This window comes from Ammodytes marinus, assembly GCF_949987685.1.
Source record: "Ammodytes marinus genome assembly, chromosome: 6".
In the NCBI taxonomy this organism is placed as follows: domain Eukaryota; kingdom Metazoa; phylum Chordata; class Actinopteri; order Uranoscopiformes; family Ammodytidae; genus Ammodytes; species Ammodytes marinus.
In genome coordinates this window covers 28,318,318-28,345,985 of record NC_137235.1, presented here as the reverse complement: position 1 = coordinate 28,345,985, position 27,668 = coordinate 28,318,318, and the positions used below count along the sequence as shown (strand labels likewise).

General features: G+C 39.0%; 1 protein-coding gene across 1 annotated transcript in view; it reads left to right on the top strand.

Annotated features, from left to right (window-relative positions):
- Nucleotides 1–27,668, top strand: part of LOC307251575 (sodium/potassium/calcium exchanger 3-like) — a gene marked incomplete at its 5' end in the record, with an annotated part of 63,587 nt that overhangs the window by 33,590 nt on the left and 2,329 nt on the right. The window contains 11 exons of the mRNA XM_080028947.1: nucleotides 4,012–4,086; nucleotides 6,095–6,179; nucleotides 8,592–8,695; nucleotides 11,501–11,575; nucleotides 12,794–12,819; nucleotides 13,561–13,614; nucleotides 13,723–13,853; nucleotides 23,508–23,668; nucleotides 25,062–25,329; nucleotides 26,021–26,187; nucleotides 26,719–26,833. Coding sequence (XP_079885073.1) covers nucleotides 4,012–4,086; nucleotides 6,095–6,179; nucleotides 8,592–8,695; nucleotides 11,501–11,575; nucleotides 12,794–12,819; nucleotides 13,561–13,614; nucleotides 13,723–13,853; nucleotides 23,508–23,668; nucleotides 25,062–25,329; nucleotides 26,021–26,187; nucleotides 26,719–26,833 — 1,261 coding nt within the window. The remainder of the gene's footprint in view (nucleotides 1–4,011; nucleotides 4,087–6,094; nucleotides 6,180–8,591; nucleotides 8,696–11,500; nucleotides 11,576–12,793; nucleotides 12,820–13,560; nucleotides 13,615–13,722; nucleotides 13,854–23,507; nucleotides 23,669–25,061; nucleotides 25,330–26,020; nucleotides 26,188–26,718; nucleotides 26,834–27,668) is intronic.

Sequence of the window (27,668 nt, the reverse complement as noted above, 5' to 3'; positions counted from 1 at the left end):
TGGGTAGCCTATATTTGATTAGTGCATAGCTCATTTGCATATTAAAATTCATTTTCAAAGAAACTTGTAAGACAAAAAATGGTGTTTAACAAACCATGCAAAGCACGATGCAGATGTGCTCATTGTCCAAACTGCCATTGCCTCTGCCAGAACAAAAGACAGTCTCAGTAGGTGATGCCACAGACTTGCTAGTACTCTTGTTGCATCATACTGATCTGAATGCACACAAGCTGTTTATGGCACAAGAACCAAATAAATTAATGTATAGCTGTCCCCAGACAAATGTGCAACATCACATCTCTCTTCCTGAGATCCTCTGAGATTGTCTTTCCCTTTTGGCATGTCTGACCTGTATGGGTTCACTTTGGTGAGCCTAAACTGACCTGGTTTTATCTGTGTTTTATCTGGTGCCGCCCAATTACTTCCCTAAAGATCTCTCATTACATTGGTCCATTTATCACTCAATTTGGCCCACCTGATTATGTTTACCTGCTCAATGTAACCAATGCAGCTCAGGGTTCACAAACTTTTGCACATACAAAAGTTGTCAAATAATTTATTTTTTATCAGTTTTAACAATTGATTTCCGGTAAAGAAAAATTTGGAATTGATAAACAAACATCTGTTATTTCATATAAAAAATACTGGTATTGATAAAAATGTATTAATGATAGTCAAAATAGATAAAATTCCAAAAGGCGAGTTAATTGGTCCCAAAGTGTGTGACAATCTCCTCTTTCTCCATGCCATTTCAGGCTGTGATTCTACGTCTCGTCTATTTGGCATTGGAAAGGGAATGGCACTGAAAAAAGTAAAAAATTACACTAGCTAGGGGGGGGATCTAATTCATGAGAGGCACCTGTTATAAGTAAGCCAGGCAGTTTTTCAGGTTAGAGGCCAGTCTAAAAGCAGCATCGCCATCACCCATTGGCAGTAGGATGATTGGATATTCAATAAGTGTGGAGCTCATGTGCATATTCAAATTCATTTAAAAAGAAACTTGTAATACAAAATGTTTTACTTTTCAAGTATACTTTTACTATGTAAAGTTTTATTGTGGTAGGAGTAAAGGAAAAAATTAAGCCTATTTGGGTTTATTTTGGGCGTGTACGATTGGTGTATAGCTCATTTGCATATTAAAATAAATTTTCAAAGAAACTTGTAATACAAAACATTTAAATTTTCATGGATACTTTCATTGTGTAAAGTTTCATTTTGATAGGACTAAAGGAAAAAAATAGCCCCATTGGGATTTATTGGTGTCTCGCCTTATTGGCACACATCTCGGATTGATGAGAATTAAACATATTTCCCCAACTAGGATTTCTTAGGACTTTTAGTATGTTGTTCTGGACACCTCATAGAAATTATCTGAGCTGAAAAAAATTCTTTTACAATTTATTCTATGAAAAACGCTATTTTGCCTGGACTAATAAGACCTTATGAATCAAAGCTATCAAACATGTATTTCATCTGAACATGCTCTGCAGAAACTAAACAAATCAGGACAGATGTTAAGTCCCTGTGTGGCATATGTTGTCTGCATTATGTTGCCCTATAAAATACGGTCTCAGTAGAGGGATGTTGGTTTTCAAGAAAAAGCCAGATTCTGCTGTGTAAACTAATTCCACTGTCGGTCGGCGGCTATATCATCGATCATGTCTGCTTTAGGAATTGGATTCGGTTGAAGTCAGAAAACTGTGAAACGCTTTTCTTTGTGTTAGAGCTTCAACTCTGAATTTTAAACATTCACGGTATTTTACTTCCCCATGATTCTGCACAGCTCATTAAGGCCACCATCGTCACTTCTCAGAAAAGACCAACACAACTCCAGATTTAGGGACTTTGATGTCTGCATCAACAGTAAACAGGCACATGCATTCACATTCATTATGCACACACACACACACACACACACACACACACACACACACACACACACACACACACACACTAAGAGCCACTGAGTGTGTGCGTGTGTGGGCTCAGTCACAGCTCTCACAGGCAGGCGCTGGCTAGTTCAGCTCCCTCACCTGCTTTCAGTAACGGGGAAATAAACGGACATTCTGGTTCAAAGTAAAAATGTGACTCACTCCTTAGCACAAAAGAAGAAAAAAAAATGATATTCAATCTCCATGTCATTCTAGCAGTGAGCAGGTCTTTGAAAGGCTCGGTTATTGAAACGTATGAGAATGTTCATGCCTTCTCCTTTGTTCACACATTCCCTGTCACTTTGTCGTCACCGCCGTCTGACATTTTCTTTCTTGATCATAGCAATCTGTCCCTCGCTTCACTCCTCGCTCCGTGTTGTAAGTGTGATGTGATGCGCAGAGGAAAGGTGTGACAAAAAGCACACACTTATACAGTATCGAAGGCAATTCATACAGTCCACATTTGACGGATACTTGTGGAGTTCCCCAAGGTACACTGTTAGGCCCATTGTGTTTTTGTTTTTTTTTGTATGTACTGTACATGATATTTTGTTTTCCAAAGTTTCCAAAACATTTAGTTTATTTGGAGATTGTAAAGATTTTATTTGGTTGTAGCCACAATTTCATAAGTAGCCTAATTGAAAATTTTTCTGGGTTGGTTTGAATCATTTATTAGGGAACACATTAACACTATTCACTTTCACATTCACAATCTAAACTTTTGAATGATTAAGAATGAATGATAAAAGGAAAATGCTGGTTTATTTCAACCTTATTTTGTTAAAGAAGGGGTGTCCAAACTTTTTTCACTGAGGTCCAAATACTGAAAAATATACCAAGGGCCGGGCCACTCAATATATTGAAATCAATCGCTAAATCAATTCAATGTTAATTAATGATGCTTGATAATTGAATATGCTTAAGGAAAAAATAAATACATCACAGTATTCCATCAATGGTTTTCTATTCATTTTGTAACAAAAAGGTTTGGCAATTGACTCTCAAAATAGCAGCCTCAGATTGCTTCTAAATCAGGATGGTGACTCCCCTTCACAGCCCTGTATAAAAGGGGAAAAGGGAGGGCTAATAGTTCAAGCTTGATATGCAATAAGTTAATGGGCTTGTTGACACATCAACTTATGTTTGTTAGAAATGGTTCAACTTTAATTGACTGAATTAATTAAGAAGGTGGGCTTATTAGTATTTCCTCTACAGGTAAACAAACCACCACACATTCTAGTGAGGCAGAAGTGATCATTGAGTCAGATTATTTTTGTGTGACTCTAGGCTTTGTTTTATAATGAAACTGTTGCATAGTCAACCTTTAAATGTATCCATTGTGAAAATATTTAAGTTTTGTGGGGCAAATTACACAAGCTTTTACTATTCATGGTTTATTCCATTTTTTATTTGTTGAAGGATTGGGGGTAAGATATACAATAAATACAAATGCAATGGCCATGCTTCAAAAGAGAGTTGTTAAAATTGTAAATAGAAAAGTATAAAATAAAAGAATACAAAATGATTTTGTCATTCCAGGTCATATAAATATATATATATATATATTTTATCTTCCATCCAGAGCTTCTATTAATGCCAGTATGTTTAAAAAGTTAAAAGACTAACTTCCTTATTTGGTGCTACAGTTATGTTATTCATGAATTTTTTATTCCAGATCCATTAGTGTGCTGCACTGCATTTGCATGTGATCCAACCTCTGATTCTGTAGCCTTTTAATTACAAGGCCCCGCTGTTTAATCTTTCATGGTAATTTACATCTACATTTTAACGTGGCAGTGAGGTCAGGAAGATGTTCTCTACTGCAGCATTCAGGGTACAAACACAGATTTTTTTCTTAATAAAAATGAAAAGCAGAATAGATATATATGGTAAATAATGTCACATTTTCTTGCCCAAAATTGGAAATGTCAACAGAAAAGTCATAGCTGGCCGTACTTAATGAAAGTTAACAGTACAGCCAGAGCCTGTCTGTGTATCGCATAATTCACTGATCCCTATCATATTTATAACTCTCTCCCTCTCTCTCTCCCCCTATCTCTCTCTCTCTCTCTCTTCACAGACCATTTACATGTTCTGTGCCCTGGCCCTGGTTTGTGATGACTACTTTGTCCCCTCACTGGAGAAGCTGTGTGAGGTGAGAATGTGTGAGGTATTAATGGTCCTGAATACTTGGGTTGCGTTCCGAATCGCATACTTTCTACTATATTGTATGTAGAAAAAAGATTTAGGATGTCCCGATTCTTGTGGCCAGATTTAGGATGGTTAGAAGTACCCGGATGTCCTACTTCATGTGGCCAAGATTGTTAGTGTTGAAAACTGCATCCTATTTGGGCGATTCTGACCCACAATCCAGTGCGCACGTGAAGTGACGTCACATCGACGAAGCCTCCATATGAAAACAAACAGGGATGCGACGGATATAAAAGCAAGAGGCAAGATCAAGGCGCAATGTTATGATGAAATGAAAGAGTAAAAGTATGTCCCAATTGTATGCCTACTGCATCCTAACTAGATTATTTTTATCGTCGGATGTAGTATGTAGAATAGAAAAAAGAAAGAGTATGTGATTCGGAACGCAACCTATGTTTCAGAAATAAAAAGGAAATAAAAGTAATGTTGGGATTAAGATACACACGGCGTGTATAAACATAGAATCATTTTTAGTGGACAAATCTGCTTTTCTTCTTCTTGAAATTGTGTAGTGTTTGCACAATCACCTTACAGTATGTAAGGTGTTAAAGGGTCAGGGTCAAGGGTCAACAATGAACTATTATTTTACTGTATGAAAACCTGTAGGTCTCTTGTCCTTCCATTTTTATCAAATGCTGACACCAGTGTGTTGCTTTTAACTAAAATTGCAATAAGCAGTGCATTTCATTTTACACATTGGTAACACTAAGATTTTCAATACATTTCAATAAGGTAAAATACAAAAATCAGATATTCTGTTGTTGAATGTGTTCCTAAGAGTTTTGAAATGGGTGTCTCTTAGCAAATGAGAATGTTTGTCAGCAATATATACATGGTTCCGCACATGTTGTTATGTATGAATGTGAGAAGAGCTCTTGGATTTTGGTTAATGTTGTCAGTCAACTGGATGCATTTTGTGTGAAGGGGAATGGCTGATGAACCACAGTTTGGGGCCACATAATAACTTCTGTATCACTGACTGTGTGAAGATTTTTGAACATACACTCAACAAAAATATAAACGCAACACTTTTGTTTTTGCTCCCATTTTTCATGAGATGGACTTAAAGATCTAAAATTCATTCCAGATACACAATATTACCATTTCTCTCAAACATTGTTCACAAATCTGTCTAAATGTGTGATAGTGAGCACTTCTGCTTTGCTGAGATAATCCATCCCACTTCACAGGTGTGCCACATCAAGATGCTGATCTGACATCATGATTAGTGCACAGGTGTGCCTTAGACTGTCCACAATAAAAGGCCACCCTGAAATGTGCAGTTTTGTCTCACAGCAAAATGCCACAGATGCCACAAGCATTGAGGGAGCGTGCAATTGGCATGCTGACAGCAGGAATGTCAACCAGATCTGTTGCTCGTGCATTGAATGTTCATTTCTCCACCATAAGCCGTCTCCAGCAACTTCGCACAGCCATTGAAGAGGAGTGGACCAACATTCCACAGGCCACAATTGACAATCTGATAAACTCTATGCGAAGAAGATGTGTTGCACTGCATGAGGCAAATGGTGGTCACACCAGATACTGACTGGTTCTGAGTCCCCAGACCCCCAATAAAGCAAAAAAATGCACATTTCAGAGTGGCCTTTTATTGTGGACAGTCTAAGGCACACCTGTGCACTAATCATGATGTCAGATCAGCATCTTGATGTGGCACACCTGTGAGGTGGGATGGATTATCTCAGCAAAGCAGAAGTGCTCACTATCACACATTTAGACAGATTTGTGAACAATGTTTGAGAGAAATGGTACAATTGTGTATCTGGAATGAATTTTAGATCTTTAAGTCCATCTCATGAAAGATGGGAGCAAAAACAAAAGTGTTGCGTTTATATTTTTGTTGAGTGTATATGTCTTCACTTGTGACCAATGCATTGAAGCAATCGCAAACCATTTTTTTTAAACAAATCTCTTGCTACTTTCTGTGGCAGCGTCTGCAGCTCAGCGAGGACGTTGCAGGTGCCACCTTCATGGCTGCTGGCAGCTCGGCCCCAGAGCTCTTTACCTCCATCATAGGTAAGTATTCACCACACACTATTCAACCCTCCATCTAGGGCGCTAGTGGGTAGGGAGGTCGCCTCTGGAGTGCAGGGTAGGAGGTTCGATCCCCCGCCTACCCGCCACATGTACTGCCATCGGTGTATGAGTGTGTGTATGAATGTGTGAATGTGGTAAGAAATGTAAAGCGCTTTGTGGCTGAGAAAATCGGCTAAAAAAGCGCTATATACAGGGCTGTACGCTTATTTTTTTAGGTGGTAGCACTGGTGCTAGCAAGCAAAAAAATTCAGTAGCACAAAAATAAATTTGGTAGCACACAAAGTAGGCTATGATTGAAAACTTGCATAACCTTAACCCTTGCATTTTGCTCTAATTACCTTTGAGCATGTCATCCTGGTCTCATTTGAGATTCACAATTAATATGATATCCTAGTGTGTGCAGTAATAATTGTAGAAAAATGAATAGGGGTGCACTGATTTAGAAAAAAGAATCTAACCTGCCAATTGCAATTTTTTGCTGATTCAGTATTATTATTATAATGTCCTTCTGTTAATTAAAACCAAACTTTAAAACATTATACATAGCCTATTAAATAAATAAGTATACACATTGGTACAATTTAGGATAAATTAAATAGGTTGTTGTGAATGTGTTGGGAGTAGCTTTTCAGTGGCTTATTTAAAACTTTGTTTAACTAGGCTACTGTTGACTGTTCTCTGCAGCTGAAGGAGTTGACTTTCAAGCTAGAAAAAAGCGCTAACTTCCTGTTCTTACCGGCTTCAAAATAAAAGTCAACTCACGTTTGGCTAGTAACAGGCTTTTAATGTGAAGGCGCACAGGAAATGTTCTGTTTGTACACGCGCTAACTTAACTGCGGTAATGTGCCGTCTCCTTCCGGCAATTGCCGTTGAAGCCTATATGGTCTAGATGCAGCCGTGAAGTTTTTATACCTAGAATCGCTGCACGAGCACAGATCCCGAGCACACATCTTTCACCAGCCAAAGTGGAGGGTGGACTTAATAACTTACTTGCCTAAGACTCATTTACCCGCAGTGTTAATGTAGAGCCCTCTAAGCAGTGTTGTGCATCTCTCCTCTGTGTTTCAATGACAGCCTCTCCTCATTATCAACCTGTCGCACGAGTGCGATAGGATTCGTATTCATCATCGCACGTGATCAATTTCAGTAGCAAATGCGATCAAAACTGTCGCACTGTACAGCCCTGGCTATATAAGTCAAGTCCACTTACCATTTTACCATCTGCCTACATCAGGGCTGTCAACACTTTTTTTTTCTCACTGTGGAAATACGCCACGATATTGATAAGCCCAACTGCTTAATAAATTCAGTCAATTAAAGTTGATAACCATTTCTAACAAGCATTAGTTAATGTGTCAACAATCCCATTGACTTATTGCAATAACAAGCTTGAAATATAGCCTATCCTTCCCTTTTCCCCCTTTATACATATTACAGGGCTGTGAAGGGGGGTCACCCTTCTCCTGACTTAGAAGCAATCTGAAGCTGCTGTCTTGAAAATCATTTGCCAACCCTTTTTGTTACAAAATGAATGAAAACTCATTAATGGAAAGCTGTGATGTTTTTTTTTCTTTAAGCATATTAAGTTATCAAGCATAATGTATTAACATTTAATTGATTTCGCTATAAGTCAATTGATTTCAATATACAGTATTTGACCTCCAGTGAGTGGCCCCGGCAGTTGGTGTATGTCTCAGTATTTGGCCCTCAGTGAAAACAGTTTGGACACCCCTGGTCTACATCCTCTACACACACGCTGCATTGCTGTACCGTATCTGCATCAGGGAGGAACTTAATTAATGGAGGCTTTTACAATAATGCTTTTTCATCCCTGGTAAACAAACATGGTTTTCAGTGCACTGAATCACATTCCAATCACATTAAAGTAAGTCATCTTATGTAAGAAGCACTAGAGACTTGCTGGCGGAGGAGTAAAGGTCGTATTTGTTTCCCTTTCATCATGGTTGTGTTCAGCATAATACAGTATTTCTGTCTGAACCGACAATAGGAAGAAAATGTACTTCAAAGGGTGGCACGATACTTTATATAGAAATCTCCTCTTACATGCAGACTGTGTTCATGAGATTCAACTCTTGATTTTTCTTTTTTTTCTCTGCGTTTGTTTGTGTGTTTGAGAGAGAGAGAGAGAGAGAGAGAGAGAGAGTGTTCCCATTCAACATGGCCCAGTTATTTACATATGTTTTGACAGTTGTGTGACCTTGTTAAACAGCAGTGCAGATGCTGCGCTGCCTGCAACTAGAAATGTAGTGTAAAACACACATCATCTATGCTCTCTATGGAATCCTAACGCTCAGTGTGTTTGTGTGTGTGTGTGCGTGTGTGTGTGTGCGTGTGTGTGTGTGTGTGTGCGCTGGCTTATTCTCTCCCCAGGGGTTTTCATCACTAAAGGGGACGTGGGTGTGGGGACCATCGTGGGCTCAGCTGTCTTCAACATCCTCTGCATCATCGGCGTGTGTGGTTTCCTCGCCGGCCAGGTATGATGTCACAGCAGCACGGCTTTATGATGCCTTCAGACGTACAGACAAGAAGGCGGAGAAACCACTGGTGCATATCTTTTATGTAACGCCTGCAGTTCACACCCAAGAAACGCAATGCAATCGCAACTGCTTGAGGGCTTTGAGAGTTGCAACCGGTGCCCCAACGTCGAAAATCATCAACATTCTAAAACTGCAGTATAGTTCACACACCTGAGCAACACAATGCAGTGCCTTCATCGCTTCCATAGCGATAGGCTATTACAACTGGAGCCATACCAACCTGTCAAAAATATTTACAACTGCATTAACATAAGAAACACATAAACAACTAACCGGATTGGACGCTTGCTTTTCTGAAATATAGTTATATTGGAGTATGTTTTATAACTAATGTTGGGAAGGTCCCCATCCTCTTTATATAACGTTAGCCTCATAACATGATTGCCTAAATCATATTTACTCTACTCTAATTTTACTCTACATCTACTCTATTCTACATCTACTTTACCCTACTCTATAACCCTTAAAATATGAGTTCGGCAATTATGCTATTAGGCTAACGAAAAGTACCGTAGATGTAGAGTAGAGTATAGATGTAGAATAGAGTAGATGTAGAGTAAATATGATTTAGGCAATGATGCTATGAGGCTAACGTTAACTGAATCAACTGGTGCTCCCTCTCCTCTGTCCAGAAATCAGCCATGGTTACATACTTGTCTGTGCTGTTTCCTGATTGACTGTAGGGAAATAGCGATTGTCTAACATTCTAAAAGCTGCACTTGGGGATTTTAACAGATAGATATTTTGAAAATGCCATGCAACGGCTTTCAGACAGCTGCAACTCCTTCCTGCAAGGTTCTCAAACGGTTTGTGTTGCATTGCTTTGGTGTGAATTGGGGCTTCAGAACGCAGGACATGCAAAAAAACACTGTTGATTTATGCATGCGTGATTGTCCATGCAATCAGACTGCGCCAAAATACAGCTTCAGAGGACATCACCGTACTGTGTAAAGCACAGAAATCTTTACATGTACGTTTGATGCATGTACATGTATTTCAAGCAATTGTTCATGTTTTTTTTTGTGTAACCTACATTATACCTTTATACTCTCCCTGTGCAAATACACTGTAGGTAGTGTCAGATCTTTCTTATATTGACTCTCTTGTTATCTTGATTAGAAATACCAAAGTTCAGTATTCAAACGGATTCATATACTTGTGCTCAAACTTGGAAACTTTTAATTTGAATATTGTTTTGTTTGTGTGACACTTCCTTAGCCCTACCTAACCCTAGCCAGCCCCATACACAACATCCCCTCAGTCTGAGCACAATAGATAGTTTGTATGTCTTTTGCTGCTCTACGCACTGTGTTTTGCATGAGATAACTAGATAACACAATATAGTGCTGCCTCTCTCTCTCTCTCTCTCTCTCTCTCTCTCTCTCTCTCTCTCTCTCTGATGTGTTCTGACATGCCAGACACATGGAAATGAGCTAGAGTACAAGGATAAGCTCTCTGCTCTGAAAAAATGTACGCACCGGATTCCAAAACAGTGACGCAATCCCAGATTGGGCATTGCATAATGATAGTGAGATAGTGTTGGAGATGGGGCAGGCCGCTGTAATGTTGGGCTTGGAGGGATGGGTGTGTGTGTGTGTGTGTGTGTGTGTGTGTAGCAAACATCATCTTCAACACCATTGCTTCTGGCTGGCTGTTCAAAGCAGGTTCCGATTCCAAAGCTCTATTGTGCAGTGGAACAGTGTATACAAGCAAACATGTTGGTTTCTCAATTTTAATTTTAATTTTTTTAATCCCGATAAAGGGGTTTTTAACTGGGAGTTTTTTCTCAGCCGAGCTAAGGGTGTAAGGGCAGGGTGTCGTACTGTATGGAATGTAAACCCCACTGAGGCAAATGTCTATTTGTGATAGTGGGCTATACAAATAAAACTGATTTGATTTGACTTGATGTCCAGATATTGTTATGCTCTTAACTTTGCCTCACAGCAAGCAAAACTATTTGAGCTGTGACTTTTTCGGACCCGATCACTTGAGCACTGTATATTTCTATTCCCTCTAGAACTCTTGTGGCTACCTGGTACACATTTAAACTGAACAAAACTCATCTCTTCAGAATAGCCTTCAGCCAATGATAATATTAAATGTTTTACATATTTACATTACATATTTATTTGACATATAATTAACACCTGATTTAATATGCTGATTTGAATGTTTCACTTGCTTCCAATATACGTGTCTTAACTTTTGTTTATTGTGTGTTGGCGTTATTGCTACACCTGTTTTTAATTAGCTTGTGTTGTAATTTTATTGTTAAGTGTCTTTAAGTACCTTGAACATCGCTATATAAAATACATGTATTATTTTTATTATTATTATTATTATTATTATTATTATTATTATTATTATTATTATTATTATTATTATTATTATTATTATTATTATTATTATTATTATTATTATTATTATAGAGAGTGCGAGCGCTGTGTGGGAGAGTGTTCCAGCGTGTTAGTCACTGCATTGTGCAGCTCCTGCATTCTATCGGATTGCATAAAGTCGATAAACACACCGGCACCTTTTCTTACGTAGGATGCTACCTCGCAATTGCTTTTTTTTTTTTTTCAGTACCGGTGAATCAGCAGGTCAACTCTAGAGCCCTTGTGTTCAGTATGAGTACGATAATGATGGATCAGTATGCTATATAAGAGCCTATATCAACTGAAGCTGCATATATATTTTTACCATATGTCTACTTATCTCTGTTTTTCTTGTACTTCCTCGCAGGCGGTGAAGCTCTCTCATTGGGCTCTTCTCCGAGATTCAATCTATTACACCTTCTCTATCGTCGCCCTCATTGCGGTAAGAGGTGATGGACTCACATGCAAAAATACACATGTCACATGATGGAGTGTGGTGATGGCAAGAATACTTACACTGTCACTTAGCATAAAGTGTAAATTAGGGGAAAATTGGAATGTGTCCAGCTCATGGTTCTAAGCTTTGTCTGTATCAATACCCAATTTGCACTTGGTGCCTCAGCAGTATTATTGCCTACAGTAGGTGGTAGAAAGTCAATACTGCACATCCACTAGAAATGTGGACCTTTATCAGTTTTTTTTTCTAATCGCAGCAATGTAATAATATATCTTTAACTATTGCCGGTTCTACCTGGGATAGAAGAAATCTGTCGAAACATTGAAAATAATGCACTGGCCTCAAGGTCCAGAACCTCAAGCACATCGAGCAAATTTGGGGCGAGTTGGAAAATAAACTGGACAGATCTATTGTATATTCAAAGGAAAGCCTTTGCTCTGAGTTGTAGAAGACATTTGTGTTGAAGTTATCAGGGAATATATATTGACTTTATGCCAGAGAGATGTGCTGATGTAATTGCTGCAAAAGGTGGACATACCAAATATCAAAGTTAAAAGTGGATAAAAACAGTAGGACTGACTTTATTTGATATTTGTTGTGCTCAGAACAACAACCTGCATATTTCATGACAATTTTGAAATGAAATCAATGTTTTGAAGGCAAAATCTTTTTGGTATGTACACTTACTTACTACTATCTTTTTAGCATTGTGATCTTGACACTTCCCCTTAAGAACAGGATGTAAATACCTCCTCCTGGCTCTACTTACAGCAGCAACACATGAGAAATAGATTGCAGGTGGTGGAGAGAAAAACTCCAGAATATAATCTGACATAAAAATGTTCCTCGGACCTGTTTTGCTTGAGTGCCTTCCTGCATTTTAAATGAGATATAATGAACCAAAAGGTCGTGCTCTGACCTTTTTCTGTCTGTCCCTGCTCCCTGGATTGGCCATGCCCTCTAGCGGAGTAGATACTGTATTTACCATAGATAGCATATACATTTACATGCAGAATTCATTTATCTTTCAATTAATGTCTCCACCTAATCTCCCTTTGTCTTCTGTGTCCTGCTTTCTTTCTTTCTTTCTTTCTTTCTTTCTTTCTTTCTTTCTTTCTTTCTTTCTTTCTTTCTTTCTTTCTTTCTTTCTTTCTTTCTTTCTTTCTTTCTTTCTTTCTTTCTTTCTTTCTCCTTCATTTTTAGTTCATCTATGATGAGGTGGTGGTCTGGTGAGTAAGGATATTTCCTGTAGCAGCCTTTTTGTATATACACTACTGTATACATACAGTATATGTGTGTTTGTGTGTGTTTTTTAAATAATTACTATACAGGTGCATCTCAAAAAAATTGAAAAGTCCATTCAAAAAGTGAAACTTTCCAATCATTCTAGATTTATTACTCAAATTTAAATATGTCAGTTCCTTTCTTTTTTTTTTTGATTTTGATGATTAGGACTCACAGCTCATGGTGAGATAAGACAGGATTAAGTGTCAGGAGTGAACGTCTCCTGTTACCAAGATGCTCTACAGAGAGAATTAGGAAGTTTTTTGTTCCTGCAGCAGCTAGGCTTTTTAATCAGGACTACTGATTTGATTTCTGCACATTGCTCATTTGCACATCATAATATTGTTATATTGACATTTATTCCCATTTTTTAACCTTCTATTTTTACTATGGTAGTGGACCATACTCCCCCTGTGACCATGCTTGTTTTATGTTGTTACTGTATTCCTGTGTTTCCCCATTGGGGATCAATAAAGTAAATCCAATCCAATCCAATAAAACATCTCATACATAATATCTCAAAATACCAGTATATTACATAAAACCATTAAAAAAATATAGTATATTGAATCCATAATATATGAAGGTTTCACTTTTTCAAGTAAATAACAGATTTAAAATAAACTTTTCGTTGATATCCATATTTCTTGAGATGCACCTGTACATTTTGCTGACCTTGTGTGCAGGTGGGAGTCTCTTGTCCTGATTATCATGTATGCGGGCTACATCCTCATCATGAAGTGAGTGTCATCTTTAGAAACTGCTCCTTAACTTCAGTTCATTGATCATTTGCGCTTAGCTCGATACATTGAGGCGCCTTCTCATGTATTCATTTGCCATTGTCATAGGTTTAATGGCCGGGCACATCGCTACTTTGACCGGCGAAAGAAGAACTCTATGAATCTAACCAACGGGCTGACGGGGAGCACTGATCTGGATGATGTAACATGTGACGCCACCGCAGTCCTGCTCAAGAAAGGTAAGGTACTCTTGCTCTTTTCTACACAGGCTTTGCCCTCTTAGTGTGTAGGTCTCAGTGTAGGTTTTAGCTGCTCATTCCTACACACACTGAAATGTACTGTACATCAATATAAAGGCAGCTGGGGCACCACTACTCGTCTATTTATCTTTCTCGGGTTTGGTTCTGTGTATATGGTGACACAAGTCCCTGATCTCATTGTTAGTGGGGCTGCTAGCACCTCCTGGCCCCTCCATTTAGAACCTCTTCAAGGAAAACAGCTACAAACCAAGCCATGTCAACCCTCGACTTAAACCAGGTCTGCTGCAAGGACTTCATTTGGGGTGGGGGGGGGCCTAACCACTAACCCTACTAACTGCTTGGAGCCTACGGGCACTCTTTCACATTGAAAGGTGCAGTGTGTAATGGGAAATGGCGTTTGACTTGGTAGAAAGGGAATATAATATTCATGTGTATGTTTTAATGAATGTATTATTATTTGGAATTACAATTGTTCTGTATTTTTTTACCTTAGAATGAGCCTTATATATATTTGCATAGGAGCGGGGCACCGCCATGTTTCTACAGTAGCACAGAACTTTCAACCTTTTTTGTATAAAGTGTGCGTCCTGGGGAAATGCATATGTTGGAAGATGAAGAAAAAATACTATATAATAACTAAATACATCTTCACCTCAGTGGATGATGCCATCTTTAGTTACTAGCCTCTTGTCCTTGAAGGCCAACGTAGCTTCTGTAAATTCTTATAACAGAATGAGTAGACACAAAGCATTGCAATCTAGAACTTTCAACACTAGATGAGGAAGCAAAGTACTCCTATATAACATACTGCACATTTGTAATTCAGAGGTGGAACCCTGTAGATATACTGCAGCGACCAGCCTGGATTTTTCTTCAATCTTCATCTCTACATTACTTATTGAAAATGCTCTTAATGACAATATTTTCATTGTGAATTTGGTAGAAATGTTGTCAGTAGTTTATAAAATAAAACCAAAATGTTCATTCTACTCAAACATATGCCTATAAATAGCAAAACAGGAGACACTGAACATTTGGAGTGGTCTCTTAATTTTTTCCACGGCTGTATTGGACACAAGAATGTCCTGTGCTTGGGGGTCGGCCTTCGCTTGAGGGTCTAAGGAGACAGTTTTCAGCGACACGTTACTTTGAAACACAGTGGGAAATCTCAATGGACCCGCTCAAGCGTCCCAGCGCTGTCTCCAGTCATATTCCGTCAAGACAGAATTGTGTCTTGCTTTTACCTCAGCTGAGTTCAACCCAAAATGGATGTTTATATCACAGACATCACAGACCCTCACCTGCTTACTAGTTAAAGGTGCAGTCAGCCTCATGAGAGATAGCTTGTTGATATTTGAACTGACCACCAAAACAAATAGAGCAGCAGCTGTTTATGTCTATACTAACCGCAGCCAGATCGTTGAGGATTGATGTTCAAATATTAACGCAGTTAGTATAAGATAAACGTTTGCCAAGTGTTCGATGGAGATGACCTAGTGTATACCTCTAATCTAATGTCTCCTTTTTTTATATACAAACAAGGACACAACTTGAGTTCCATATTGGATTGCTGAAGAAGCTCTTAAATAATGTAGCAGCGTATGTTGGTCTGCAGGCTAGAAATGCACCTGCAATATCAGTCAGTTTCGATGCAAAACAGTGCGTACTTCAGCTTTGTTAGCTAAAGGAAGCGGTGCATGTGAATTTGAATTTGAATTTTTTATTTTATTTCAGACATATCAAAAACAATACAAAACTAAATGAAAAGCATAAAAATACAATAAACAATTTATGTTTAAATGACTTCACAAAAATGAAAAAAAATAAAACAAATTATCTGTATTGATGTGATATGCCTGAAAAGGAGCAGGAAGAAGTATACTGTCATGGAATTGAAATATCAACCTTTAAAAGATGAGAATATAGTCAATTAATACGAGGTGACACAATGTTTAAATATAAAAATAGAACAGATCTTTAATGTTTGCAAACATGAGTCAAGACAACAATCAAGCAATGGGATTGTGTGAAATGACCACCGATAGGCAGTCAGACAGAGAAGTTATAGCAAAATCTAATTACGCACGAACCTCATCCTACGTAAATAGCTTTCAGGGTTGGAATAGTGAGACATAACAACCTTCACCATAAGGTCAGGTCAGAACTTTTGTTGATTAACTTCCGTTTATTTAGAGTCAAGATGGCATTAGTCTTATATAAACACATAATTATTATGACTGTAATAAAGAATTCCACAACATTCCCTTCTCTTTAAAATAAATAAATAACAAATATAATTATTCTAAAAAATGGTCTAATAATTAAAGGATAAACAAGTTTATATGGAAAAACAAAAGCGTATTAAAATTCTACATGATGGCCTGTGAGATTGTCCGCCAAGGCCTGAGTGGCCTTTCAGGTGTTTTATCCCCTTGACCAGTGTATTCAAAATAGACGGACAGAAATCACAGGTCATCATCACCTATACACATAGAAGCAAACCCACCCCCTCACAATTGGCAAAAGGAGGTCAAAAGAATTCTATGCACTAACTATACTTACTATAACAGAACTTATCATTTGGAAAAAAACCTCATAGGTCGTTAGAGAGGAAAAAAATTTTTTCAGACAGTTCTGTTTAACAAAAAATTAAACAGCTATGCTTAAAATATTTAAATCAAAAGTAATGTTATATGGCAGTATAATTCTAAACAAAACTAAATAAAATGCTGTAAGAAAGAATTAATGTTAACTATTAAATGTAGATTAATATACCGTAAGGGTAATGTTAAGTTGCGGGATATAATTAAAGGTTAGCATAAATCAAAGGCCTGGTGTTCAGGTGTCATTATTTCATTGTAGCCATTCTCATCGTGGGATGCAGAGGAACACCCACATGGCAGGATGTTTCTTCGGGCTCAGGAGTCAGCATGCTACCTGTGGGTATACGTTCCTGGGTCAGAGGTTCTAGAACATGACCCTTCGTAGGGGCGAACACCTTTACCGTGTGCCCTTGTTGTCATCCTTCCGGGATTTCTTTAGTCCTGTAGTCGTGGGTCTGCCTCAACCCCAGGCTTGAAGCATGCACATTCGGTAGAGTGGAGGCCTACGAGCTTCCTTCGGTCAAGAAGTGCAGCTGCTCAATGTCTGGGAGTGAGTCGGCCACATCCCAGGGATCAAAGGATTCTCGTCTGGGAGAACGGAGAGCATATTGCTCCACCTTTCCTCCAACCACACTGGCTATCCATCTGTGTAGCAAGGCTCTCATGCAGGTAAGGGTACAAGTACAGAGACACAAGAAGGCACCAAACATGATTAGGAATAGAAAAAGAACTTGAAGGGCAACTGCTCCCCATGGGCCTAGCCTGTCCTGCAACCATTGTTCCTGAGACAAATTAGGCACTTTGAACAAAAAACTCTGTGAGTAAGTATTGAGGCCTGTTGTGTACCAGTACCTGTTAAAATCAAAAGGGAAAACTAAAACAAAATCATCATATTTTAGATCAAAGTTTTCTAAACAAATGTGTGAACACATTTTAACCAGATAAAAGGTGAAGTGAGCTAAAGAAAAAAAAAACAATACAATGGGTATTATTGTGTATCGCTATGGTGGCTTCCAGGTCGCAGGACCCCACCAAATCCAAACACTCCACCAATGTAGATCCTCCCTCCTCCGGCGGTCAGAGGCGCCAAACCCGCAGAAAGAGCGACCACCAATCTCTCCCTCCTCTCACACACATGCATGCAGTCAGTCACACACACACACACACACACACATTTTCTCAATTTTGGTGTCCCATGGTCACTCAACCACACCAGCACACATACTCACTCATACCCACACACTCCCTTTCTCTCTCTCTCTGTCTCTCTCTCTGAAAGGAATCCAATGTTTAACACTGTTAGGGACACAATACATACTTTAAACAATAGTTTAAAATAGTTTTTTGAAGCTTTGTTAAAACAAATTGGTGCTATTTGTAAATAATTCATTTCTATTCTAGAAATTTAAAGCAACAGCAGAATCTGATGGGGTAACTCAAACTCTGCAGCTAGTCTCTCAATTAAAATATGCGGCTGCATCTTATTAAAAGCAGAAGAAAAGTCTGCAAATAACAGTCTAACATGAGATCCAGGCTTTTCTAAATGTTTATACATTGTATCTATAATAAAGAGCTTTGCATCATCTACACTTTTCCCAGTTTGATAAGCAAACTGTAATGGGTCAAGTTTTCCACTAACCAGAGACATGATTTCATTCTTAATTTGTTTACCTTAAGCTCTAAATGCAAACAGATACTGGCTCTCTGGATGCAAATTAAAAAGACAACACTGTTGAACCTAAACCATGACTTTGTGGTGCATTAATGGCTGGACTCAAGAACTTTCTGAAAATAATCTGAAGTGAACTTGAAAAGGTAGCTTCTTTGATATAAATATATTTTGTGGCGAAATGTGTTTACTCAGATGTAGCTCGTGTGCTTGTCTGTTTGAGAGGCTGCTATGGCTGCTCTCAAGGTCTGCCACCTTATCTATTGTTTTTACTCACTGCCGTCTGTGACTGCATGTAGAAATAAACCTTAGAATGAGTTACTCTCTCCTGTGTGTGAGACTATTTAACTGATAAAACACACATTGTAGAATCATAAAGTAAATGTTCCTTGCTTCTTTCACTAATCATGTGCATTTAAATGTCTAATAGTCAATAAGCTAATTATCTGAGTCAAAAGGAAACGTTTATTACAACCAAGTTGAAATGAAGGAAAACAACATTGATAATATCTCAAGATCATGCAACTTAAATAGTTTTAGGATACTTTCCAGAAGGAGTCCAAGGGTCAATCTCCTCTCATAATTTTAGGCACTGTATTGTATGTATATGCTTCTCTGTATCTCATAATTTGTTCCTCAGCAACAGCTCTCTCTATAGAATCTCTGTGTCTGAGCCACTGCATAGGCAGCAGGAACAAGAAAATATAATAGATCTCAACATTACAGCTAATTTGCACAACAATTTATTTCGGCAATTTACTTTTTAACTTTTGGATTTACAAAATCAAAACTATAGTCAACATTCAACAAAGATAATCAATTCTGACTCTGGTGGTAACATCTTGCTAGTCATATCTCACAGTTGTCTTATATTATCACTGCAAATAAGAGTGTTCAATTTCAACATCAAACAGCATATACTCTTTGAAGGGTTACTATCAACCAAAATAGACACTGTGGACCCATTTATTTCTACTGGCATTAGTGGGTCTTCAATAGGGGAAGAAGAAAGTTTAATTGTAGCTGCTTGAATTAAATTTGTATGGTCTGACCATTTTTTCCGCAGAAGTTACACTGTCCTTTTCTCCAATTGTTTCTGAAGTTATTGTTTTGTGAGTAGTGTGGGGAAGTGTGTGCTTTGCTCTGCCGGCTGATGTACTTTGGTTCTATCGCACTCACTCCTCCCTTTTTGATCCCTGACCCTCCTGCTGCATGCAAGTCTATCTCCCTTAGTGCTTGAACTGCAGCTGCTATGAAAAGTAATTCATCCTCTTTATTTCTACTTACATGTTGTATTGTAGCTTCTTCTATCTTCTGAGTTACTTTTGGGTATGAGGAAACAATAGGCACATCAATCATGGAAGACGGGAGCGGTAGGCCGGCCTCTATCAGAGTGGCCACCAGACTTTGTGGTGAGGGGGGGGGGGGTACTCTGCCGTTTCACCCATTTGAATATCATGGCTTTAGCATTTTGTGTGGGGTTTGATCCATGACACTGTTTTATCTTAACCATTTCCTCAGCTCTAGTTTTCAACATAGTTTCAAGCAGTGGCACATGACGTGCACTTACATAATGCAACACATCTATTAATCAATTCTTTAAGTTCTTCAGGAACTCGATCATCCTTTCCTTTGCACACATTTGCACGTTCAGTACATTCATTCCCACTTCCATACAGTTCTGCGGTGTCAAACCATATTGCCACACATCTTCTTATTTTACCAAAATCCCAAGCTGGATCTCCATGTGGGCCATATACAGTTGAACTAGCAAGCGTATCTGAGGCAAAGGACCCCTCCATGGGCCACTTTCCACCTGTCTCTCCTTGTGTTCTAAGCGTCTGAAGGACGGTTTATACACTGGCATGAGGTAAACACTGTTGTGATAAGTGGCCTCAAGGGCAGGCATGGGTATGGAACGATAAGCTCCACCTATTGAACCATAGCAGAGATCAATGGTGGTATTTTTCTGTGTTGTGCTGAAAGTTACATATTGTTCGTATGTTCTCAAAGTTTTACCCAGGTCACATTTATTGTGTAAGATAAACTAAATTTGGTCAAAACACGGGTTGCCGTGTTGTCGAGAAACAAACGTTGTTTTGGGAACATCCTCCTGAGCTCTTATCAGCTCTGCTGAGAGGGAGAAAATACTTATCTATTGCATTTTTCTGTCTGTAAGGAGAACGCAGTGAATTAGGAAAAGGTTGTAAAATAATTAAACAGTCAGTCTTAGTCATCAGTCAGTCCATGATCATGTATAAAGTTTGCTCTGCAGAGGCTTAACTAATTTTGAAAATTCTGAAGTCATTTAAAAATGATCCCTTTTTGGAAATCTGTGTGGCTTGGGAATAATAACATCCCGTCTTACACACTGTTATTTTTTAGAAAATTCTGCTCACAAACGATGCTATAGCGCGATATTAGAAGTACTTTTCTATCATTAAATAATTGTTTCGTAATTGTGTGTGTATAAAGGAAACATGCTCTCGTGTTTAAACCAACACTACTTTAGTCACTGCAGTCACTTGCTCGGCCTATAGCCGTGTTTTGGGTAAATGTTTTCACCTGCAAAGATAGGTATGTAAACATAGAGACCTGGATACAGTACAATACTCAGTTGTCTATCAAAACAAATTAGATATAATATACCATAATTAGCCAAAAATGTAATCACCTAGCGTGACACTAACAATTCTGGTGTAGACAATTCAGATGGGAAAATTAAGCATATAATAATAATATTACTGGACAGTGAGAGTCACTGCATGTTTGGTGCACCTCACCCTCCTGTGGACCCCTCTCTGTCTCTCCTCTCCGGCCAGTCAGTCTCCCACTCTCTCACTGCCTCTCGCCCCTGGAACTGCAACTGCCGTCCATTCTCTGGATGTTGTTCAGGACATTCCCTGCCCAGTGCAAGTTGTCCCAACACAGAATCAGCCATGCTGATGTTCCTGGTGTTTTAGCCACATCTGCTGGCTCTGCCTCTGCCTCTGGTCCTCTTCGTCCGCCCTTTCCATTTGTCCATAGGCCTTCAGCTGGGCCATACAGAGGTTGTCCTTGTCACAGAGTTCACATTAGTTCTGTCATAAAAGGATCTCTTCTTTAGGCCAGTCATGTTGAACTGGACCCCATTTGAAATGGAATAAGGTGGTAGTTGGAAAATACTCATCTGGCAGATGCAGGGCTGTATCCAGGTGTAGATGTGGAAACAGCTTTAGTTCGTTGAGCTGGTTTTGGTCTGCAACCGGAGGTGTGAGAGAGGAGATTCTGCTAGGCCAGAGACGAGAGACCAGGTCTGGGATAATTGTCCTGTGAGGAGCTTAGCACACTTTGGTTAAAGTTATTTTACCTTTAAGCTAATCACTGTCTCTGTTCACTTTGCAACAAAGGCCTAACAAAAAAGCTTTTATTTCTCTAAAATTTAAATAATTGCTAACTTAGTTTTTCTATCTTAATGAGCCTAAAGCTCACATTTCCTGGAAAGATCATATTCCTCCCATAAATTTACCAATGCACATGTATAGTGAGTCCCCATTCTTATCACACATTCTTTGCACAACATTCAAATTCAACTTCCAACTCCTTTTGTTTAAACGGACTGTTCCCTTTTTACAATAATATTGAATTTTAGAGAATGCAGTGGAGGACAGATCCAACAGAAAACACAGAGACCTTAAATAAACCACACACAATTAGTACTTGAAAATATTATAAGTATTATATATAACTATTTTAGAACGTTCTTTATTTTAGATCTATTTTTGCCAAAACATTTTTATGGATCCTGCGCACTGTCCCTGACAGTAAAGATATCTTTCGTGGTCCCGGACCACCTAGTGCCCGGCACTAGATAGAATAGTTTAACCCGGTTAAATCTATCCTATTCCTCGAGTTTGGTCCCTGACCCTAGTGCCCCTGGCGCTAGATAAAATAGTTTAACTTAGTTAAATCTATCCTATTTCTCGAGCCTGGCCCCTGGCCAGTATAATTTTGGTCCCTGACCCTAGTGCCCCTGGCGCTAGATAAAATAGTCTAACCTAGTTAAATCTATCTTATTTCTCGAGTTTGGTCCCTGACCCTAGTGCCCCTGGCGCTAGATAAAATAGTTTAACCTAGTTAAATCTATCCTATTTCTCGAGTTTGGCCCCTGGCCTGTATAATTTTGGTCCCTGACCCTAGTGCCCGGCACTAGATAAAATAGCTTAACCCGGTTAAATCTATTTTATTTCGTAAAAGCTCGTCAGCTAATGCGAATTAAAGACCCCTGGTCTTTAGTTTTTAGTTCAACTAATCAGCAGCTGTCCTAAACCAACTTGTAACTAAAGCTAGTCGTCCAACATACCCTAAGCTTACTTTTATAGTTTATAGTTTATTGACCCCTGGCCTTTAAAACTTTAATTAAACATTGTGTTCTCACCTTTTTAGTCTCTTTGAGTTCTTGGATGCCGTATCGGGAGATCCCCTGAAGCACATCTGATTTAGGCGCCAACCTGCATCTCCTGAGGTCAGTTACGGTCCTCCGTGGGGAGAGGTTTAGGCTCCGGGACCCAGTCTCCGGCTGTGCACAGTTAACCTGTCAGAGGGTGCTTCAGGGAATCCTCGAGTTAGACATCCCGGACACGAGCCCCCAAATTGTCATGGAATTGAAATATCAACCTTTAAAAGATGAGAATATAGTCAATTAATACGAGGTGACACAATGTTTAAATATAAAAATAGAACAGATCTTTAATGTTTGCAAACATGAGTCAAGACAACAATCAAGCAATGGGATTGTGTGAAATGACCACCGATAGGCAGTCAGACAGAGAAGTTATAGCAAAATCTAATTACGCACGAACCTCATCCTACGTAAATAGCTTTCAGGGTTGGAATAGTGAGACATAACAACCTTCACCATAAGGTCAGGTCAGAACTTTTGTTGATTAACTTCCGTTTATTTAGAGTCAAGATGGCATTAGTCTTATATAAACACATAATTATTATGACTGTAATAAAGAATTCCACAACAATACACTTATTTAATCCTACCCCTTTTCCATAGTAAAAAAAAAAATATATTTATTATATTTGCTTCTTGTAATCCATATAATCTCTATACAATCTATCTATACAATTGGCGATACTGTATGTGGACTCAACTATCAATCAAACAAGTGTACAAGGCCAGCCAATCACAGGCATGTAGAGAAAAGTTGTAATTATATTTACAAAAAACACCTTTGCTTTTTTTTAATACACAAAATATGTTAAGAATTAAAAAAAATAAATAAAAAAAAAAAGTGATTGTGATTGGCCAAAAAAAGTAAACAAAATAGCACTGCAGTGACATGAAGACGTTTTATGTTATTATCTCTCTAGCTAACTTCAACTGTACGCCGTCGGTGCTGATGGTGGATGAGCTGCTGTGTGCGTACCCCCACCAGCTGACCTTCTCCGAGGCCGGCATGAGGATCATGATCACCAGTCACTTCTCCCCCAGGACCAGGCTCACCATGGCCTCTCGCATGATCATCAATGAGGTACATATATACACTCCAATGTACATGGACTCACCAACCTGTAGGGCTGGGTGAAAAAATCTATACACTAAAGAATCGTGATTTTTCATAGGATGATTTTATGGTATCGATTTTTTTTTCCTTTAATCGATATTTTAGTTTTTGTTAGATTATTTAGCGCAGACGTTGTGTCATGCGGGTAAACAAACTGTAGGTTGGCAGTAATTCATTCGTTTACGCTGGTTGCCTGACTGACATGATGTGCATTGTTTTGGGAAATATGACTCGTGACAGACAGTCTCTAGAAGTGTATGATTCAGCTTGTTTTGTTTAAGAAGGAAAAGCAAGTCGCAATAATCAATACTATCGAATCGCAATACTTCTGTAATCCCAATACTTTAGTATCGCAATACAAATCAAACCAGCAACCAGGTATTGTTCATTAATTAAATCGGGACAAAAGACTATCTTCCCGGCCCTACAGACGTGTGTGTGTGTGTGTGTGTGTGTGTGTGTGTGTGTATATATATATATATACAGCATTTACATCTTTGCTATGTTGGACTCTATGTCGAGTTATGTGGTTGTTCATGTTCCAGGTTGTTTAAAAATTGTAAAAAAGTTTAAACAAAACTATAGTTTTCTCAACTGAAGATACTCCCTGCCAAAGCACAGTTTAAAATAAATGCAAACTAAATAACCCTGTCTGGAGTCAGGAGAAGAAAGAGTGGAATGAATGTTCACTTTCTTACTGAGATTGAAGGCAACATCTTCCTCTCAGACACCTGTCTGCTGCAGAGAAAAGCCTGAATGAAAATCCATCACCAAACAACCAAAATCTGGGCTTTGGAAAGAAAGAAGAGAAAATGATCATCAGCTTTTGCTTCAGACAAATGTTTGACTTCTATGATATAAATAAAATATGAACAGCTACACACAACAGCACATCAACATGCCTTAATGTGTTAATGGAAGTGTTGTTGTCATGGCTGAAAGCAACAATACGTAACTTTTGCTTCCAAGTGGTTCTAATTTATCTGGGTCTAATGGTGTCTGTCCCATTCCCAGAGAGCGCCCTGGTTGCCTGCTTTCAGCGCTATGTAACTCCATATAAAACCTGATCAACTGTGTTGGTCTCTGTGCTATAGTCCAACATCCAATGGCTAATGCTAAGAGGCGAAGAGACGTAAGAGGGCGGGAATGGATGAAGCCAGTTTTTTTCTCTAATCAGTATATTAGCCATACTGAGACATACAGAGAGACAGTTTTGTGGAGCTGATAGGCTTAATCAACTTTGTGTCAACTCGTTTGGGCGATGGCTTGAGTGTATCCGACGTATGAGAAAGCTAAGCACTTCAGCTTCATTCAGCTTCAATTCATTTTGACCATGATAATGTCCTATAATCACTTCCAGAGACAAAGACTGATCAACACCAGTGAGACCCGAGTGAACCGCATCACCAACGGCGAATCGGACGCGGCGGGGCGGGCTCTGGGGAGGAGGGGCCTAGAGAACGGGGTGGGCGGGGCCGAGCAGGGTCTGAACGGGAGGCTGCCCAGGCTGGAGGCAGGGAACCAGACGGAGAACCAGAACCAAGAGAACCAGAACAACCAGAACGACCAGGAGGGAGAGGGAGAAGAGGACAGCGGAGGAGGGCCCCTGGTGCCTTTCAAAGTGCCAGGTAGAACAGCACCACACACATATGGAGACAATCCCGGGGCAGAGAGCTAAATCGATTGAATTTTAATTTTTTATCTTGAACCTTGAAACAATTCAACACTTCATTCAAAATAATAAGTAGTGTCGGGTAAAAAAAAATATTTTCAGTTTAAAGTTAGAGTGCGTAAATTCTGCCATCCCCCCATGAGAAATTCTGAACACTGTCTCGGCGTTCCTACACGAGGTAAGTCTTGGGTGATCCACACATGGATGTCATAACCTTCTGCCGTACGTCCAGGTTTTTTTCTTAGCAGTAGAATCAACGACTCAAACGACATGCAAACGTCGCCATCCTGCGAAATGACAGAGAGAGTTTTGTGGAGCTGATTGGCTTAATCAACTTTTCATGTCAACTCCTTTGGCAATGGCTCGAAATGTAACCTACATTAAATGGATATGAAAAAGTTTCGCACTATAGCTTTAAATATAATTTCAATTCAAATCTGAAATGATTTTGAATAAATTATTTATTGACACCTGTCTCTAAAATCAATTTTTTTTTTCAAATGCAGATTTTATCTATCCACATTCAGATTTTATTCCATTGATTAACAAACGTTTTGGCTCCATGCACACACCACAATCAATACATCTCTGTTATCACTGCTGTCACTGAAACCATCAACGTATCAACCTCTGTTTTCTCTCTCCAGCCGGGGGGTGTAACAAGCTGAAGTGGATAGTGATGTGGCCCTTGTCCCTGCTTCTCTTCCTCACCGTGCCCAACTGCTCCAAGCGGCGCTGGGAGAGATGGTTCATGGTCTCATTCTTCACTGCCACCATGTGGATCGCTGGCCTCTCCTACATCATGGTCTGGATGGTAGGTCCAGTCAATGCTGTAAAAACAAAAAAATCCTGATCAAAATAATGTTAGAATCACCTCTAAAGGGGTGGGGGCGCTCGTGGCATAGTGGTTAGAGCGTTCCCCTAGAGGCTGTGTCTTCCCCTCTTTGCCCCATTTCAACTCTGTCTCTCCAAATCTGTCTAAAAAAGAAAAAAATGCCCCAATTTTTTTTAAACTACCTCTATACAACTGGGAAATATTATCCTACAGAGCTATTCCATTTTTACGTAAAAGGTGGAGTCAGCGATGTCAAAATCCCCTTTTGAGAGAAAATGGGTGAATATCTCCTCACCATCCGCTACATGTCTGTAGTGTGTGTGCGTGCTGAAAAAAAATTATTCTTGTGTTAATACACAGCCTTAGCGTTAAATGAATTCAGTTAGTTTGTACTACTGTAATGGAATACCAGATGGGAACTTGTTTTATCCGTAATCTTTCTTTCAGGAGCTCTACTGCTGAACTGTGTATAACTAGTGTATATTTATGGAGACATTGTTTGGGTTTCAGGTGACGGTGATCGGCTTTACTCTGGGCATTCCTGACGTTATCATGGGCATCACCTTCCTAGCAGCAGGCACCAGCGTCCCAGACTGCATGGCTAGTGTTATTGTGGCACGGCAAGGTACACACACACGCGCGCACGCACACACACACACACACACAATCACAAACACACCCCACACACACACAACACACACAACACACACACACACACACACACACACACACACACACACACACACAAAGTACACTCTGCTACAACAAGAACTGCTCAGATTGTTGGCTTCCGTAACATGTCTTCTTCCATACTAGTTTCAATCACAGTTCCAGCATGTACATTTAGGTGTTTATTTGACTAAACCTTGTCTGTTTGCGTCTGTATATTTCCCCCATACATCCATCTTTAACGGCCATTATCTCAACATTAGTTTTTTTAATGCTCTGAACCAAAAAATCCCTCCCTTCAAAAGGATTTCTTTTTTTGCCAGGTCGTCTTTGTAAATACTTCACCCATACAGAACCTGCATTCTATCATTATAACATCGTCACACTAGTAAAAAGTAGGGTTAGACACTGAGACCATAAAACTCTTTTCTCAGGCTAGGATGAACCGATTTAAAAAATGTTTGCACATTTATACTACATAGGATCTCAGAGTTCATACACCTTCATAATCCCACCGGTGAAGTAGGTCTTAAATAACCTGCCATAGAAGTAAAACAAACAAAAATTTGTAAAGCACGCTTACATCAGCTAAACTTTCCATGATCATTCTTAGCACTATTCTGAAGGTCATTCAAAGGGATTTGTTCGAATGTTGTTACTTGTCTGATTGATGAGTTATTTGGTAACACTTTATAATAACTATCCGTTGTAACTCGTTAATATATCATTAGTAAACTCTTAATTAATGATTATTAATGATTTGTTAAGTGTTTGTTAGCAGTTTGTTAAGG